Here is a 20,215-nt window from a genome sequence, read left to right as displayed (position 1 = left end):
GACCAGTGTAAGAGATTCATAGATCCGAATCCACACTTTTAACAATAGTGTGACGTCATAGCAATGGTTTAAGCTATCATAACAACAGAACCCAGGAATTGAATCCGTAGAGTTATGCATGTACATGTGCATAGAAATAATTTGGGCCTATTAAATTTGGCATGATGTTGGCCTAATAATAGTTTAAGGTCATACTGCTAAAATAAAGAGTGTGTGTAGTGAGGGGGCAGGGCATCACTGCACAGTGCGTTTGACCTATTTCTTTCAATTTGGTTCAAAGATAAAATCTTGAAGTACTTTGTTTATTTCTGTAGTGTATTTATTCTGGGCATCTTTCGATTTTGAAGAAAAAAACCTGACACATTACACTCAAAATTACATATAATGACACTCTACAAAGAATATACAATCAATGAACTAAATTGTCAGGGTTTGTGATTTCTGTGTGAAATCTGTGTGATTTCCTGTAGTTTCCTCATTTTGAGCTTGCGAGACTGAGAGGTACGAGTCACAGAGGCATGCTGCGAGTGGCTACGTGGGGGGGGGGGGAGAAATTAGTTATGGTGAGGCTCTAATATGTATATGGTCACATGCTTGCCTTATATGGACTAGTAACTTATCAAACAACTGCCCTGGAATTGGTCCCTTATTTTTCTTAAAGAGAATATAAAACATGATATTTTTATCAACAGACCCTTAAAGTTGGCTTCCTGCAAGTAATTAAGTGTACACCGTAATTACTCAGGCGTGTATCTGGGGGGGGGGGGATTAAGAAAACACCCCGGCTCTGTCCCCCAAAAAAATTATCATACAAATTCCAAAAATTAAAGTTCAACTTGTCGCTAAAATGGCAACTTAAACCCCCTCGGAGGGAGGGAGGGCTTATCTCTAAACCAGAACATTTTATTTCCTATTTATTATATGATGATATATTACCTAGGTTATATTTTAATTGTTGTTCTAACTGGGTTTTTTTTTCCTATTCAGCTTTGGAACTTTGTCAAGCTAAATTGTCGGTGAATGCTCTATGTTCTGACACCCCAACGTGTTTGTTCCGATACCCTTATGTTCCAACAACGCGCACATAAGATAATGTTACTCCCGGTTAGGGATAGGTTCAGGTTAGGAATTGGAATATGTGCAGTCGGAACATAGGTATGTCAGAACTTAGATATGTCGGAACATACATGTACCGGTAGGTGTGTCGGAACATAGGTGTGTCGGAACATAGGTGTGTAACCAATGGATTAAAAGTTAAACTTGTACTTTGTTGATGGGTACAAATGTACATGTACTATATCCCTGATGATGTAGGAATCTGGTGGTGGCGTGATGTAGCATTGCAGAATAGGAACCTTTGACCCTGTCAATCAAGCCTTTCATGTATACACCATCAACTTGAACCTAAAACGAACCCAAGTCACGTAATTGTTGAACGATGCAACATCCAGGGAGTGAGTGAATGCTCAGTCCAATTGGAGACCTGGGCCCCTGGGTATCACACAACTGGCTGAGGGAATGCGCAGTCCAATTGGAGACCTGGGCCCTGGGTATCATGCAACTGGCTGAGGGAATGCGCCGTCCAATCAGAGACCTGGACCCCTGGGTATCACGCGACTGGCTGGTGATAAGCATCTTTATTTAACGATGACCTTAACAATTCCATCAGTTTCATTGGTGGATATCGAGTGGGTGCGGCACAAAGAGATCATGTGCACATTCAGCATGCACATTTTGATACCCAAAGCCATCATATATAAGATTTTTCACGCGAGGGTTTCATCAGATTGACGACGTGGCATTCAGCCTTTGCATGCCTTCATTTATGAAGTCTGCTCGCTAACATTGAGTTGTCCTATAACATTGATTTGTACTGGGAGTTTTTGCATACTTGAGAGTGTATAGCCCTCCATTTTGCTCAAGAAGGTAAGAGTTGTAAATTGCCTTAATTATGCAAGTACATGAATGTCTATCAATACCCTGATTGCAAACTGTGAGGAAGACATTCCATATGGTACAAGTTCAAAATCATGTAGTCCCTAAGTGACAAACCACAGTTGATTTTCTGATCGAAGAAATGAAAATATCGTAGTTCATTAGTTACACGATTCTGAACAAGTTTGTATTTGAAACGTCTTCTTCACAGTGTGGCATCAGGGTGACAGTTGATATTCACGTAGGCCCCCTACTCGTGTATTAAATAACCAGAGAGACTTTTGTGGTACCCTCTTGTTCCCCCTCAACAGCAAAGCAGGAATCTGTATGGGCAGCAAGAATATAACCCTATGCATTACTGCAGAGTATGCAATGGTTTTGTATCATAGGCATAAGTAAACCTTGTGTGCATTATACGGAATAAATAGGTGCCTTGCCAGTTTTAAACACTGTGTTTAAACTGGTTTGGAGTATGGACAAAAATTGCAGTATACAATAATCCATTGTTTGGATATTACTATCAAAGTCTTTTTTTTGTGGGAGCAGGTTATTACACCATTGTTCAATGTGCCTGGTTTTGGGCGGAGTGTCATTTTCCCCATAAGAGATGTCTCTCTGTATGTAACAAACTATGCAGTATTGAAACGATAACCAACCCCTCCCTCAACCCCTCACAAAAAAATTCATGCTTTACAAAAAAAAGAGGTTATTTCTATGGTGGAGGCAACCAGAAAATCCTATGGGAAAAAATGTCAGAAATCAGTTGAAGCAATTTTCTGAGTGGGAAAAAATGAAGTAGCCCTCTAAAATCCTGCAATTGTTTTTTGGGGTTTTTTTCTTAATTATTTTGCTAAAATCCCTACTTTATACTCCAATCTTTTTTGAAATACAATTACAATTCTTCTTTCAAAAAGCAAATGAATTTGGTGTCACTTTATCAGATCTGTTTTGCAGGTTTCGATTTATATTGACAGACTAGTTCATTTCCGCAATAAAGTAGTCGATGCCCCTGCAATGTACAAATGTAGCTTACCAAAGTTTGGGCAAAAAGAAACATACATGGACTATCTATAGTTTAACACAACATCAATTTCTTTGAGTGGAATGGTGTGATTTTGTCTCACACCATGTTGCAATTTTACTTATAAAAATAGTAAAATTTTGTAAAAAATGTGTTTTGTTTTAACACCACACAAATTGCCCCCTATTCGTCCTAATTTTCCTGGTTCTCAAATACGTTTGATTTACTGGCTAGTTGTTAAGCTCAGAGAGACAATCTAAATCTGGCAAAAATAAACTTCAAGAAAGATAAACCAATGGTAGTTGTTTTAGGTTAAGGGGAATACACGAGAAAGTGTTGATTCGTAATTTAAGAATTCATGAGGCGCCAAGCATGCCAAGCGCCGAGTGAGTTCGTAAATTAAGAGTGTATTCTTCGAATTAAACCATTGCGTCAACAGAAGTAATGGAAAGAATGTTGCAACCTGACGCCACTTTTTTCTTCATATATATATCATCTCAATGAAGGTCATTTGTTGCAAAAATGATGATTAGACATGAATCTGGGACTGAGAAATGTTTCCAATTTTGTTAGGAAATACTTGAAATGACCTCTAAAGACTTTGTACACAAGCGCAAAAGTGGCGTCAGGTTGCAACATTTTTTTTTCTGGCGTGTTAGCATGTGTATCGCCACACCCGTACAACCAAGTCATTTTATGTGTAGGCTCCTTGCGTCAAAATGGATGGTTCAGACGACGATTTCTTTCTGAATAAAAGTATATTTTGCAGTGACGGCAGAGAATCTGACAGTGAAGATGCATTGGTAATTTTCGGAAAGCAAATTTTCACACAGACAGTCCTATTCACGCTCATTATGGAGAACAATTGGTCGACGTGTTCAAAGTGTGGATTCGTAATTCCGAATCCACACTTTACTAAAGATTCGTCGTTCCGAATCCACACTTTGTGACCAGTCTAACAGATTCGTAGATCCGAATCCACACTTTTAACAGTAGTGTGACGTCATAGCAACGATTTAAGCTATCATAACAACAGAACCCAGGAATTGAATCCGTAGAGTTATACATGTACATGTGCATAGAAATAATTTGGGCCTATAAAATTTGGCATGATGTTGGCCTAATAATATAGTTCAGTCGGAAAAGGGGGGTATCGTGCACCCTCGGAAATCAATTTCTAATCAACGTTTCTAGGTTAGAAAAAATGCGTAGAAAACGATTTGCTATGTTAAAAAATTCAAAAAATGTCCCACGTATTGTTTTTATGCAAATTAGTGCCGCCATTACCGAAAAATCTATTTGTAACTATATCTCAGCCAATATTGCAGATAACTGAACGAACTAGGTGTCTAAACCCATGTTTTCAAGGTCGGAGATCACAATAAAACTATTCTGGAAGTGACCACATGTGTCTGTGGCATAGGAATATGCAAATTAGTGCCGCAAATACCGGAAAGTCATGTTTTTGGCATATTTCGCCAATATAGCACATAACTACACCAGTAAGGTGTCTAAACCCATGTTTTGAGGGTCAAGTATCATTAGAAGACCATTCACGAAGTACCTATGTGTGTCTTTGGCATGAAAATATGTAAATAATAAAGTGTCGGTTTATCCGCTATTTGATTTTTAGCCAATATCTCGGCCAATATTGCACTTAACTACACAAGTAAGGTGTCTAAACCCATGTTTTGATGGTCAGGTATCATTAGAAACCATTCACGAAGTAACTATGTGTGTCTCTGGCAGGTAAATATGTAAATTCTAAAGTGTCGATTTATCAGAAATTTGATTTTTAGCCAATATCTCGGCAATATTGCAGCTAATGTTGACAGAAGGGTTTTTGATAAGCAATAATGATCAAAGTTTATTTTAAGCCATCATATTCAAAATCAACTGTAATATTGGCTGAAATTGAATATAATTTGGCGGAAAATCATTTTTTTGATAAACCGGCAATTTAGAATTTACATATTTTCATACCAAAGACACACATAGTTACTTCGTGAATGGTCTTCTAATGATACCTGACCCTCAAAACATGGGTTTAGACACCTTACTTGTGTAGTTAAGTGCAATATTGGCCGAGATATTGGCTAAAAATCAAAGAGCGGATAAACCGACACTTTATTATTTACATATTTTCATGCCAAAGACACACATAGTTACTTCATGAATAGTCTTCTAATGATACTTGACCCTCAAAACATGGATTTAGACACCTTACTGGTGTAGTTATGTGCTATATTGGCCGAGATATGCCAAAAACATGACTTTCCGGTATTAGCGGCACTAATTTGCATATTCCTATGCCACAGACACATGTGGTCACTTCCAGAATAGTTTTATTGTGATCTCTGACCTTGAAAACATGGGTTTAGACACCTAGTTCGTTCAGTTATCTGCAATATTGGCTGAGATATAATTAAAAATAGATTTTTCGGTAATGGCGGCACTAATTTGCATAAAAACAATACGTGGGACATTTTTTGAATTTTTTAACATAGCAAATCGTTTTCTACGCATTTTTTCTTACCTAGAAACGTTGATTAGAAATTGATTTCCGAGGGTGCACGATACCCCCCTTTTCCGACTAAACTAATAGTTTAAGGTCATACTGCTAAGATAAAGAGTGTGTGTAGTGAGGGGGCGGGGTATCACTGCACAGTGCGTTCGACCTATCTCTTTCGATTTGGTTCAAAGATAAAATCCTGAAGTACTTTGTTTATTTCTGTAGTGTAATTATTCTGGGCGTCTTTCGATTTTGAAGAAAAAAACCTGTCACATTACACACAAAATTACATATAATGACACTCTACAAAAAATATACAATCAAAGACCCAAATTGTCAGGGTTTGTGATTTCTGTGTGAAATCTGTTTGATTTCCTGTAGTTTCCTCAAACATTTTGAGCTTGCGAGACTGAGAGGTATGAGTCACAGAGGCACATTGGGAGTGGCTACGTGGGGGGGGGGGGATTGGTCATGCCTAGGCTCTGTCTAATATCATACGGTCACATGCTTGCCTTATATGGACTAGTAACTTATCAAACAACTGGCCCTTGGAATTGGTCCATTTTATTTCTCATAAAGAGAACATAAAACATGATATTTTTATCAAAGGACTCTTAAAGTTGGCTCCATGCAGGTAATTAAGTGTAATTACTGGATGTGAAGAGTGTCAAAGGGATGGTTTGAAATGTTTTGTTTGTTTACTTTTTGTCTGGCCGGTTCAAATTAAGTATGATTGTTAGTGATAGGCCCTATGATTTTTATGCCCCGCAGCGAAGCCGAAGGGGCATACTGTTTCCGCCTTGTCCTTCCGTGGGTGGGTGTGTGGGTGACTACAAATTTGTATCCTTGTGGAGACACACACACAATAGGGAACAAAACATTGTAAAGGTCTCCACAGGGCAATTTCTATACATGAATAGGTCTCCACAAGGTTTTCACGAAATAGAAATATGGGTTTTACTCAAAAACTAGGAATTTCCAAGGTGGGTTGATCCGTCGCAAATGAAAGAGTTTTAGAAAAGGGATATTAAGTCCAAATTTCAGCCAAGGAAACTAATTCTGGTTAAAATAAGAGCATTTTAAAACTTCACTTTCAAAATTGAACACTTTACTACACGAGAACAAAGGAATGTCTCCACAAGGATACAAATTTGAGAGGGTGTGGGTGTGGGTGCGTTTGTGTGTGTGTGTGTCCGGATAAATCATGTCAGCGCGATAACTTGAGAAATACTTAACATATGAACTTCAACTTTGGTTTGTGGATTGTTCTTGGTAATCCACAAACCAAATCACTTTTTCATGCATCAACTATTCCGTCATTGTATCCAAACAGTAACGGACTTGATCTCCGTTGCTGCCCTGTCTGCTGCAATCATAACTACAAGTAACTGACTGACTGACTGACTGTCACTTGTGACTAAGACTTTGACTGATCCGGACTAGGTTTGCAAGGCTTGCCAATTCTTGCCTATCCAAGGCAGGCATCTCCTAAGCCATACACATGGTGCTTTTCAGCAAATTGTATCTTGGTTTACATTTGATCTGTTTTCTTTCTAATAAAAATAGCACAGGTATTAGGCAATATTGCAAATCTACCATTTAATTTGAATACGGTGGGTACCCTAGTATGGAAGTGCAATAATTAAATGGAGTATAACAAGAGGTCATGGATGTGCAGCAGTTCCAGCACTGACCCTCATGGATACAAAATGGCGGAGACATAATGGCTTCATATTAAAACATACCAATGTGAAATAAACGGATTGCTCACAGACAAATGCTGCATGTATCATGGGCACAGCATCCATGCAAGGGCGGATCCAGAACACATTTTTTGTGCCCCCCCCCCCCAACTTTGGTCCCCAAAAAAGTGGATCACAAAATAACGGCGTAGGGTTCGAGGCCCCAAATGTTTTTGGATTCTAAATGCTCTGTGGTGCAATCTGAGGCAATTTCTGACCACTTTGACCAATTTTGTTTTTGAGGAAAATATAATGTTGTACGAAGGCCCCCGTTGCCCCCCCCCGATCCGCCCTTGCATCCATTTTGCTACATGTATATTGTCGTCTTTTCTGCATTGATCGTTGTCACTCATTGTCGGTTTTGGTTTTGTTTTTATCTATCTGCAGGAAGTAGTATGCTTGTGTTGGAACATGGTCCTAGTCTGACCAATAATGGGAAATCCTCAGAGTAGATTCGCTCCAAGAGGTTTGTTGAAGATAGACAATCATCAGCACTATACATGTAGTGCAATTTGAGATCTGCTTTACACCTGGTCTATGTATAAATGCTCAGACAAAATCTTGAAACCTCAACTCCCTCACAACATCAGCTATTGTATGTCATCACACAAACCAATTTACTCCCAGGTAGAGCATAAACGCAAAGTATCTCACTTTATAGTTCACCATATATTCAGGGGTGTGATTTGTCCGGATTTTTCCAGATTTCCGGAATTTTGATCTAACGTCTGCGGAATTGTATGCGGATTCTGGATTCTGGATTTCCAGTGTTTTCTGTTTTCGTAATATTGCCCGAAAACTTTTGGCGAAATATGTGACCTGTTCTGTCAAAAGCAGACGCTTCTGGGCAGAGGTTGAAATTGAGATAGGGCCAAAAAACGCTGTGGGGGTGATTTTTATCGATTTTCAAATTTTTGCATATTTGTAATCCTGCACATGTCTAAAATATATTAAAAAAGTTTGAAACCCTAATTTGAACTCTACATATACTATTTTTGATGATTTTGATAAGGTATATCAGTTAAAGAAATAACTGTTTTGTGACGTTCGTGGCCATTTTCTCCGTTTTCTACTTTTCGACACAATGAACTTCAAAATAGCATAACTCTGCCCAGGAATGACCGGCTTCAAAAATTAAACCACCTTTAAAAAGGAAAAAGAACATGTTAACAACATGTAAAAATATCATTTTCGACCTTATGCCCAGAAAAGTCTGATTTTGACAGAACGGGTCACATTATAGGCCCTAATTTACAATAATGGATGGACTGGTGACAAGTCTAATAAACAATGCGGTTAAGAACCTGATAGACATCAATGCAGTGTGCGCAGTGGAGTACTTGAGGACCAGACTAAAAATTATTTTCATTAGTATAATGGGTGAGTATTGTGTAGTCCGAGTAATAGGCCTTTACTCTACGAATCGCCTTTTTTACACTTGGAGCTTGTCGGGCGAGTAGGGTCCTAGGATCTTAGAGTACATGTCAATACCAATAACCTATTTTGACCATTTTCACTCGTACCCCCTATCAAAATCTTCAGATTTCACCCCCAAAACTGTCCTCAAACTGCCTGATTCCCCTGTGGGAATTGAAAATACAAATGGTAGTGGTTAGGTTCACATACCTTCGGGAAGAAAAGAGAAATTTCACCTTCAATTCAGGAAACATCCTTGTCACACACGCCTTGTTGTTAATTTGTCACCTGACCTATCACAGGGCACTTTGATTGGTCACCAATCCAGGTGACCAATCAAAGTGCCCTGTGATTGGTCTGTCTAATGCCAGTCAATTTTTCCTGAATTCAAAATGGTAGTGCTCTATTAACTGACCTTTTTAGCCATTACATGTATGTTTGTGCTCTCTTAATTTGTAAATGCCTCTTTTCAGTGTTATTTACAGTGTATAAACAAATGTAATTACATTTTATACAAATGTCTTTTCAGAAACAAACTTGGATGATGAGCATCCCCAAGTTCCAGGTACCGGTAAGTTATAAAGCCTTTACAATAGCGTACCTCATACATGTACATATTCACACATAGGTTCTGGGTAAGTTATAAAGCCTATACTATACCTCATACATATTCACGCCCAAGTTCTGGGTAAGTTGTAGATCCTTATATACATTTACACTGTGTAGTTTTTTGGACAAATATCATCAATGAATAATTGATGATCAGCGAGTATCTCACTCACTTTGAACCGGAGCAACCCTCACATTGTTCCGAGGTGTCTCACTGGAATCGGAGCAAACACCGCATTGTATACATGTACATGTATCATTTCTAGCACGATGCTGCTGAGGTAGCCCCCATTGATAGCAAGAGTTTTTTACCTGCTATTTCACAAAGCAAAACCCTTGCCCTGCGTGCCCGCAGCTACCATTACTTTTCTGCAACCAGGTTTAGTCAGCATGCGTCAGTTGGTAACAGAATGATTCTTGGACTTCTTGGAAAACAATGATAATCAAAGTCTGTCTGGGTAACAAACGTTATGTCAGAGAATATTTCAGTATTTCCTCATGTCAGTTCTTCAGACCATTGAACAGTTGAGCAAAAGAAGGATTTGGGTTAACAGGGCCTTTAATTACTATTCTTATTTGTGAGAAAGTATCTTCATCGATTAAAAAAAACTGTTTGAAACTCATTGAAACTGTTTCCTTCTGTCCAGTGACAAACATTATGTTCACCAGGCATCCTCCACCCTATAATTTCTTAAGGGTGTGGAAAGTTTGCTTAAAAGATCACTCAATATTAACATTGATGGTATTAAATAATAATTTGAATAAAATTTACTAAATTTGTTCATCTTGCCTTGAAATTATTAGGAACAAAAATGTCTGTCCACTTGACGAGCGTTACATCTTTACGATGTACATGTACCTTTCATAGCTTCTTGATCGTGAATTTTCTAGATTAAAAGGAATGTACAACATTTTGCTTTTGCTGCAATATTCAGTAATAAATGGATTTGGAGAATAAGTATGTTATAGCAAATATTGTTAAAAATGACTTGTTTCACGTTATGGGATCGTAGATGCTGGAAAAACTAAGAAAACCAATCATGTTCTTGTACTCTGGCTCCCAGATCCCACTGAAGATGAAATGGAGCGATTTATAGACTGGGGGAATTGTAAAGTGAAAGAATCAGTCTAGCTGGCTTGTACCCCTTCACAGATGTGTAATCTATTGCGGAATAACTAAATATGAAAAATTAGGGGCAGTTTTTGAAAAAAGCCAGTTTGTGTTGGAAAAATGGAGTTTTTCTTGAAAATGTCAGCACACCAGGAGCCACGATTGTACAGGATGCTTTAGACTGTCATTCCCTAACAATCCAGTAAGGTATTTTGTGATAATTTGACTATTTCATCTGTTGATGTTTGCAAATGTTGTATCTTCCCTTTAACAAGCATACAGAGCAAAGATATGTGCAAGCAAAAAAATTAAAAAAATTTTGCTGTTGGAAATCGTGCTCAATGATCAAAGTTGTAACATTTAGTGTGGACAGACCGTTTTACAGGTACATTTAATATTTCATTTTCAGAATCAAATGTGGACGATGGGAAGCCCCAAGTTGCAGGTAAGTTATAGAGCCTAAGAGACCCTTTGCATGGTGCGCCATGACAGTGGGCAGGTATTTGTTTCTGGGTGATACACTTGATTAGGTACTTTGTGCTTGTATTGTAACTAAATTTAAATAAAACCTACTCGCTGTCATGGCGCACCTTGCAAACGGTCTATATATTTTTTTTTACAAATATTTTGATGATCAGCCATGCTGATATATTTCATTTCTATCAAAAATCTAACGCTTGTTTATTTTCGTTTATCAATGAACTACTTTTTCTACAACCAGGTTTAGTCAATGATCATAGTGCACATTTGTCAATGATTCTTAGACTCCTCTTTGAAAAATAAAGATTGTAAACAGGTTTTTAAAGTGGACAGTGGCTGGATTGGAGACTAATCTGTTTTACTTTTTTCTTCTTCATAATTTTAGAAGAGACATCTTCACCAGCAGTTGAAGACATTCCTTCTACCCATCCCAGCGAGTCAGCATATTTTATATTTTGATCTGAGACAGAGGAATTAATCAGAATCAGAATATTTTCTTTTTTTTTGTTGGCTGCTTGCTGCGAGGCAACACAGACAAGAAAATGTGTATCTCTTTGTCTTTGATTTGTTTTTAAGCAGATAAGTGAAGAATTAGAGTGAGATTTGAACGGTAACCTCTGAATCCCCATTCCAGTGCTCTATTAACTGAGCTATTAAGCCATATTTTGCGTTCTTCTGATTGTATGCCTCTTTTCACAGTGCAGTGCTATTTTTACTGTAAAGGCAAATGCAGTACATTGAATATTATTTTCTTTTCAGAAACAAACTTGGATGATGAGCACCCCAATGTTCCGAGTAAGTTATAAAGCCTCTTCTATACCTCATACATATTCACGCCCAAGTTCTGCATAAATTATGAAGCCTAAACTTAACCTTATACATATTCACGCCCAAGTTCTGGGTAAGTTATAGATCCTTACATACATTTACATTGTGTTTAGTATTTTTTGACAAATAAGATCAGTGATGTTAATTTTAATTGATGATCAGCGAGTATCTCCCTCACTTTGAACTGGAGCAACCATCGTATCGCACCGGTATATACCATTCCGAGGTATCTTACTTGCTTACTTAATTGGAATCGGAGCAAACACTGCATCGTATGAACATGTACAAGTACATGTATCATTCCGAGCGCAATACTGCTCAGGTAGCCCCCATTGGTAGCAAGAGTTTTGTACCAGCTACCAGTATTTTTCTGCAACCAGGTTTAGTCAATGACCATAGTGTGCATGCGTCAGTTGGTAACGGAATGATTCTTGGACTTCCATTAAAAAAAACAATGATAATCAAAGTCTGCCTGTGTAACAAACGTTATGTCAAAGAAGATTTCAGTATTTCCTCATGTCAAGTTCTTCAGACGATTGAACAGTTGAGCAAAAGATGGACTGGAGTTTAGAGCCTTTAATTACTATTGTCATTTGTTAGAAAGGATCTTCATGGATTAAACAAAATTGAAACTGTTTTCTTCTGTCCCAGTGACAGACATTTATGTTTATGGCATCCTCCACCCTATAATTGCTTAACGATGTGGAAAGTTTGCTTGCATGATCACTCAATATTATTACATTGATGCCAGTATTAAATAATAATTTGAATAGAATTTACTTAATTTGTTCATCTTGCCTTGAATTATGGTAAGAAAAAAAGTGTCTGTCTACTTGACAAGCGTTACTTCTTTGCGATTTACCTTTCATAGCTTCTTTGATATTGATCTTGATCTTTTTGGAATAACAAGCATACAGAGCAAAGGTATGTGCAAGCAAAAACTTTAAAAATTTTGCTGTTGGAAAATCCTACTCAATGTCCCAGTGTACTATTTAGTGCGGCCAGACTATAATGCAGGTACATTTAATATTTCATTTTCAGAATCAAATGTGGACGATGGGAAGCCCCAAGTTTCAGGTAAGGTATAAAAGCCTAAGACACCCTTTGCATGGTGTGCCATGACAGTGGGTAAGTCTGGGTAGGCATACACTGCGTTATGCGAAGTTTTTTATTGTTAGGCAAATATTAGGACCGAGTTATGGGGACTTTCTGCTGTCCCCATAGCATTTTCGGTCCCCACAAATACCTTGTGGCGACGAGTGTAAGTCCCCACAACTACGGAATAAGTAAATGTGTGTTTCTGTGTGATACACTCATTGGTCTCCATTAAGAAGACAGGATAGGACACAGCGCCCTCCATCTTGTGCTCGTATGCGTAGTCATCGGTGAGGGTTTGAAAGTTTGGAATGCGTTCGTCACACACAGACCATGCAGCGTGCGCACGTCACGCAAGCGCGGTTGCAAACATTAAACCCGCACTGTACTACCCAGCTGTTTCTGTCCACGTTTTCCTAATCTTCACTGCGTGCAAGTGTACGCGTGTCCTATCCAGTCTTACTAATGGAGATCAATGGATACACTTGATTAGGTACTTTGTGCTTGTATTGTAACTAAATTTAAATAAAACCTGCCTGCTGTCATTGCGCAACTTGCAAATGGTCTATATAGTTTTTTGGTTTTTTTTGAAATACAATTAGTAATATTTATTTTGATGATCAGCCATGCTGTTATGTTTCAATTTCATCAGTTCTTTCAATCAACTGCTTTTTCTACAACCAGGTTTAGTCAATGATCATAGTGCACATGTGTCAATGATTCTTAGACTCCTCTTTGAAAAATAAAGACTGTAACTGGTTTCCAAAGTTGACAGTGGCTGGATTGGAGACTAATCTGTTTTACTTTTCTTCTTCATAATTTTAGAAAAGGCATCTTCACCAGCAGTGCAAGACATTCCTGCTACCCATCCCCGTGAGTCACCATATTTCTAAGTTTGATCTGAGACAGAGGAATCAATCAGAATCAGAATTTGTTTTTTGACAGCTTGTTGCCAAGCAACAGTGACGAGAAAAGTCGTATCTCTTTGTCTTAGCGTTTTTAAGCAGATTAGTATAGAAATTCACTAGAGTGAGATTTGATCAGACAACCTCTGAATCACCGTTCAAGTGCTCTATTCGCTGACCTATTTAGCCATATTTTGCATTCTTCTGATTTGTATGCCTCTTCACAGAGCAAAATTCACTATTCTTACTTATTAGTACTCAATATAAGGAAAGAAAGGCATAAAACTCTGTGTGTATTTTCATGTCAAAATATCGGTAAACTTCCCAACATTTTTATTGGATTTTTTACAATTATTTTTTTCCAGTATGATTACGATTGATCGAGTCATTGGTTGTTGAATGGTACGGTTGGATTTGCTGTGGTTCAAAAGCCACCCAAAAACCCACATTGTTTGCAATTAACCGTATTTTCAGATGAACTGTTGCAATAACATCAGACTTTACAGTCTTTTCAACCCTCTGATGCTCGCCCCGGGGCGAATTCACCCCTTCTCGTTTAACACTAAAGTTTTTGCCCTGGGGAAAGTGTCTCGCCCTGGGGATAAGATTTTTCCACTCTGGTCCTAAGCAGGGGTGAGCTCGCCCCCGGGATGAGCAATCTTGGGGGTGGCTGGGGGGTGGCGCAGGGATGAAAATTTCAAGTGAGAAACGTGGTTTATTTTAACCTCCATGTCGCCCCAGGCCACCCCCGAGATTTGGTCTAGTGAGAAAAGGCCTATTGTTCCAATGCCAAACCCCTGTGTATATAGTCTTGGCCCAAGATGTCAGTGATCAAGAGAGATAGTTGCATTGTTGTGTAGCGCACTTGCATAATTGATTTTATACTTTCTCTCACCAATATCTTGGTCATTTCGTAGCAATGGGGCGTGGCCATTTTATGTAAATAAGACTGTCTGTATAAATTTGAACAATCATAGTCATTTTTATAGCTCCATGCTTGATCACCGCACGTATAGCGCGAATGTCCACAACCGTCAGGTGAGCCATGAAACATTTTTTTCAATCGCTAATTGGTTCCCTATAAAGTGATGGTGCTCGATCACCGCACATAGGCCAGGGCGTACGTTTACAACCATTGGGCGAGCCATATAACCTTTTCTCAGTCGCTGATTGATTCCTTAGGAAAGCCTGGGAAAAACACTAAAGAAAAAGTTAAAACCACTGAAACAAAATGGCTAAGAATTAGTGCAAGTACATGTATATAGGCCTGCCGGTCTAATTGTTGTGACATTGGAGGGTATATATATGCATCCTCCACTATCGATCAATAGCGTCGTGGGCCAAGACTACTGTGTGTGCTGTTGTACAGTGTACTGATCGTTAATACTTGGCCAAAATATTAGTTATGACAGAAAGTGTAATTACTAAAGTGGAGTATTCACTGTATTTACTGTACACAGACATGTAAATGCACAGTCGGGACAAAGGTTTTTGGTTTGCTTTAACGGCAATTTCACCATTATGAAAGGTACATATCAGTGACAAAACCAATAAACCATTATACCTAAATAACAATTTAGAAAAATGATCCACAACTCCTAGTCTGTTTAGTCTCCTTGACCATGACCAGGTAATGGCTGTACATGTAAAAGATTCGATAAATACATTGTCAGGTTTATTCACTGAGCTTTTAAAAGCTCTGTATAATACTGACATGACATTCAATTGCCCATAACCAGAATTTGTATTTGCAGTATTTGTATTAATCCTAACTCCCTAGGGGTTTTTGCTAGGACTAGTGCAGCGCCCGTCTAAAATGTGCATGTTCGGGAAGGGCAAATTTCTTTGCCGCTGGTATTGGTTGCATGTTTTCACAGGTTGAATGCACTCACGTCAAAGTTTGTGCCAAATTTGAAGTTGTTTAGGCTAGTGGTTTTCAAAAAAGCTGCAAAATAATAGCGCAGATATTTACCCCTTCTGGACAATGGTATTGCCCTGCAGTAAGGATGCTCAGTCGACCACCTAATGTGCCCGTGTAGCCACCACGTACGTGTACATACGGAAACATGGTATGCAGTGCCATTCACCCACATTGGACAATATGGTATCGCCCTACAATGCACGTGCGCGTGCCCGTCCTTTTTGCATTGTTTACGTCATATTGAGTACGTGCACTTTAGCCTAAAACATGACGTAAACAATTGAAAAGAACATCAGTGCGTGGTGGTCTAGGCTATAATTTGCCACGTTTGCCTCAGAAAATGTTGCTCTTTTGCAGCTTTTTCGAGAACCGCTCGTCCAAACAACTTCAAAGTTGGCACTACACATTCTGGTGTCCCGTTCAAGACACCCGCCGATTTTCAACTTCATACAATGCCCGGTTCTGGAGATAATCGAAATACAGACAGACAGACACACACACACAGATTCCTGGAATTATAGTATAGATGCAACCTCAGTCCTGCAAAATCCTCCAACTGCCTTCATGTAAAAATCGCATACAGCCTTAATCCTGCAAAATCCTCAATTATTTCTTTATAATGTGGTCCTTGGAGGGGTGACCATGCCTCAATCCTGCAAATCTTCCAGCAATCACTGTCAATTGGTAGAGGCTGAGCCAGTGACATCCTGGAGCAGTGCAGATGATGCACGCATATATTTTGCACTAAATTTAGTTGGGCACCATTTGCACACGGTGTTGTAATTTTGTTATTGTGCATCTGGAAGCCGAGTGAGGGAGCGATGGTCGTGTATCTCGGGGAATCTGAAAATGCATTTCAATTATCGCAGTATGTAAGAGAGCAGACTAATGACCAGCCTGGCAGGTCGAGTCGAGATCGTAAGTGGGTGCAGACTTCCCAAGCCTTATGGCCTTACTGAGGTCACCTCAAGCTCCACTCTAAAGGATATTTTTGAGAGTTTTAAGGGGATCGAAGTGTCATCTGCAACATATCAGCCCACATTTGAAAAAAAAAGTGGGGTAAAAAAAAAAACCTGCGTCGCCACACGACTTTGGGGCAAGCTCCATACCAGAAACCGGAGACTTTTTTTTTACCCTAAGGTTAACCGGGATGACTGTAGTAAACTCTATCCTTTTATGTAACGTGTGATCAACTTTTTTTTCAGATAATGTCATGAAAGCCCTGGAAGCAGACGCCAACAAGCCCGCAGAGAAGCGTAAAGCAGAGGCGACGGCTCTGAAAGATCAGGGGAACCAAGCGTTCAAGAAGAGCAATTACACACGAGCCGTTGAGCTCTACACACAGGGCCTGGAGCGTCTAAAAGACTTTGTGGTGCTGTACACCAACAGGGCACAGGTAAACAAGTCAAGTCCGTTACGAGCCAAGATCTCCGTATTCATGAAATGACTGAGAATATTTCTATTCCCCCTGGATGAGTCCATTGTCATGACTGTAGGTTGCTCCCCAAGTAATACCCTTACGCATTTACATGTGTACTCCTGGGTGGAGAGAGGCAAGTGGAGGTGAAGGTTTGTGAGAGATACGCAACATCATGAACGTTGCTGATGGCTTGTGAGAGAGATACGCAACGTTTTAATTTATTTCCTGAAAATTTTTCATATAAAGGGGAAAAAAAGAAAGGAAAACATATCATTTTGGGAGGGGGGCCAACTCATCCTGCATGTTTGTTTTTGTAGTACTGCACATAAGGCAGACGATTAATTCAAGGCGTCACACATGTTATCCTATTGAGACACGCATCACTTCGTTGTTCACTGTGTGGCAAATTTGAATCCCATCTTTTCACTTATTTCCCCCAAGGCTTACAACAAATTGGGAAAGTTTACAGAGGCAATGGAGGACTGCCGGACTGCCTTGCAGTTGGAACCAAACAACGTCAAGGCATTGGTGCACCTTGGCAAGGCCCAACAGGGACTGAAGGATTACGAGGTGGCTGTTACGACTTACAAAGAAATCACCAAGATTGACGAGAAGTACGAAAGTAAAGTCGCAGGTGGGTCAGCAGTCTTCAGGCCAAATGCAAAAACATGTGATGCAACTAAATGAGTCATTTGTCGGCCCTTATCAAATGTTGTGGTTTTTTTTTACATTATTGAATAGAGCTGTATCTCAGTTTATATTTGGTGAAAACCCCATGTGAATAGGACCTTCCATTCAGAAGTTATGGGACTTGGAACACAGGCAGATTTGAAACAAGAAAACAGAGACTCAAACGGAGAAATCAACGATTCAAAATTGAAGTGTTTATTACACAACAATAAACATGCTTTATTTCAAGTTATTGACATAAATTTGTTACTCCTTAGCAAAAATGTCACGTTTGAATACTTTATCGTGATATTTTCTCCGGAAAAAAAATTGACATGAAAGAGGACATATGTAGCCTTCTTATTTTACAAAAAAGTCAATTTTGAAATTTTCACCCTGACTGAACTATTTTGGGCTGTATCTTAAGATCATAATTGCCGACAATTAACGACTCATTTAGTTTGATCGCATCACACATGTGAATGTGAATGCGAACTGAAGCTAATGTGAAGTCATTCAGGACACGTATTCAAATGAGTTGAAATGTTTGCAGATCCACAGTGCATTTATTTGCTGATAATTTTTGTGGATTTTTTCATTTTCCAACAATCTCACCCCTGCACTAGGCTACATTGCAGAAGTGAATCTAGCCGAGTCCGCAGCCAAGTCTGATATGGAGGCTGAGAGGCTGTTGAGTGAGGGCGATGTCAAAGCAACGGGCGTTCATGAGATCGGACTCGGTGACGGTAAGCAAAAACTCTGCCATAATTACCAATGTAGGTAATTACAAATGTAGGTAATTACAAATGTAGGTATGTAAATTGAATGTTTCTTATCCCAAAAATGTTTGTTTTACAGCATTTCATATAATCTTGAATTTTGGTTTAACTATAGACCCTTTGTTGGTTGTGCCATGACAGTGGGCAGCAGTCGATTTCATGAAAAAGTGCGCAGCTTGTGCCATGAGTAAGACTTAGGCAACAAATTTGTTGCCCAGCTGCGCAATAAAGTTACGATCGATTTCACAAAGCTTGGCGCAGCTTCACAATGCTTTAAATAATTTAAGCATCTTGGACGAGGATAAAAGCAGCATTTACCACGGCTGTTTGTGTGTGAATTTTTTCGTTCGCAAAACAGTCGTTGGATCACCTCAGCCCGCCATTTTGAAAATTATTTTGTCCGTCTTGTATCAACCTTGATAAGTTGTGCAATAACAAGCTCTGTGACACTCCTGATATGCTGGTAAAATATGTCATTTTCAGTCGTTACGACACAACTTATGCCGTCTAAAATGATGGTGCAAGTAACATCATAATTTATTGCGCAACTTGTGGACTTACGCACTATGTGACTTTTGTGAAATGGGTCATGTTGCGCAACTTACACAATAAATTTTGGCTCAAGCAGAGTTGCGCCAATTCGTAAGATTTTGTGAAATCGGCTGCTGGTCTGTTTCACTGCATTATTTTGTATATGGTGTAAGTCAAGGACACACGCAACATTATCAATGAATCGAGGACAGAAACCGAATCGAGGACTCCTTGGTTGGAAAATGTGTACAAACCAATGAGAGCTGTTGCAAAAAAGTTAAAGTACAAACAAAGGAAAAGGGAAGAGGAACAAAAGAAAATCCTCAATTTACACCCCGTTAACCCTTTCGGCCATCAGCATTGGGGTTGGTCGGTATCAAATCAGGGCATAATTGATTATAGTGGCATGCGCAAGGCATACCGCCCCTAGAGTGGTAACAAGCATTTTGATGGACATTTTGAGAAAAAGGGTAAATAATTAAAAGCTGCACTGCTGCAATGCTGTCACATATTTTCCAACTATGGAGGTGTATACCTTGCCAACTATGGAGGTGTATACCTTGCCAAAAATTGCTATGACGATTATTACCCTCATATTTACCAGGTAAATATAATCTTATTTGATGCGATGAAGTAGATATCTTAAATCAAGTGTTAATGTATTGGGGGGGGGGGGGGGCAGGGGGAGGGTGGTATACTGTTTTAGCACATGTATGTAGTGAACATAGTTTCATGACTTATTTAACTGTTCTTGTACAAACAAAGGAAAAGGGAAGAGGAACAAAAGAAAATCCTCAATTTACACCCCGTTAACCCTTTCGGCCATCAGCATGGGGGTTTGGTCGGTATCAAATCAGGGCATAATTGATTATAGTTGGCATGCGCAAGGCATACCGCCCCTAGAGTGGTAACAAGCATTTTGATGGACATTTTGAGAAAAAGGGTAAATAATTAAAAGCTGCACTGCTGCAATGCTGTCACATATTTTCCAACTATGGAGGTGTATACCTTGCCAACTATGGAGGTGTATACCTTGCCAAAAATTGCTATGACGATTATTACCCTCATTTGATACCGGTTGCCAAAATTTTTGACCAAGGCTGATCCATGGCCTACTTGTTCAGCACGATAACTTGATAAATACTTTACTTAGGAACTTGACATTTCGTTTGTGGATTGTTCTGGATAGTCCTTAATAGGCCTAATAATTTTGGGGCCAACAGGTCAAAGGTCAAGGTTAC

The 20,215-nt window shown here is 39.1% G+C and overlaps 1 protein-coding gene and 1 long non-coding RNA gene across 2 annotated transcripts; both read left to right on the top strand.

Annotated features, from left to right (window-relative positions):
* The first annotated feature begins 7,605 nt into the window (after positions 1-7,605).
* LOC119732932 lies at positions 7,606-11,259 on the top strand. The gene is made up of 4 exons (XR_005271642.1): positions 7,606-7,676; positions 9,156-9,197; positions 10,756-10,791; positions 11,212-11,259. It is a non-coding gene; the product is annotated as an uncharacterized LOC119732932 (long non-coding RNA).
* A 332-nt stretch (positions 11,260-11,591) lies between these two features.
* On the top strand, positions 11,592-18,866 carry LOC119732914 (tetratricopeptide repeat protein 12-like). The gene is made up of 6 exons (XM_038206498.1): positions 11,592-11,621; positions 12,696-12,731; positions 13,575-13,622; positions 16,781-16,971; positions 17,437-17,629; positions 18,291-18,866. Exons 4-6 carry the CDS (start codon positions 16,789-16,791, stop codon positions 18,446-18,448), a joined length of 534 nt encoding a protein of 177 aa, XP_038062426.1. The 5' UTR covers positions 11,592-11,621; positions 12,696-12,731; positions 13,575-13,622; positions 16,781-16,788; the 3' UTR covers positions 18,449-18,866.
* The last annotated feature ends 1,349 nt before the right edge of the window (positions 18,867-20,215 follow it).

The sequence above is a fragment of the Patiria miniata genome, unplaced genomic scaffold (genome assembly GCF_015706575.1).
Source record: "Patiria miniata isolate m_02_andy unplaced genomic scaffold, ASM1570657v1 HiC_scaffold_25, whole genome shotgun sequence".
Lineage (NCBI taxonomy): Eukaryota > Metazoa > Echinodermata > Asteroidea > Valvatida > Asterinidae > Patiria > Patiria miniata.
This window is presented reverse-complemented; position numbering and strand designations above follow the sequence as displayed.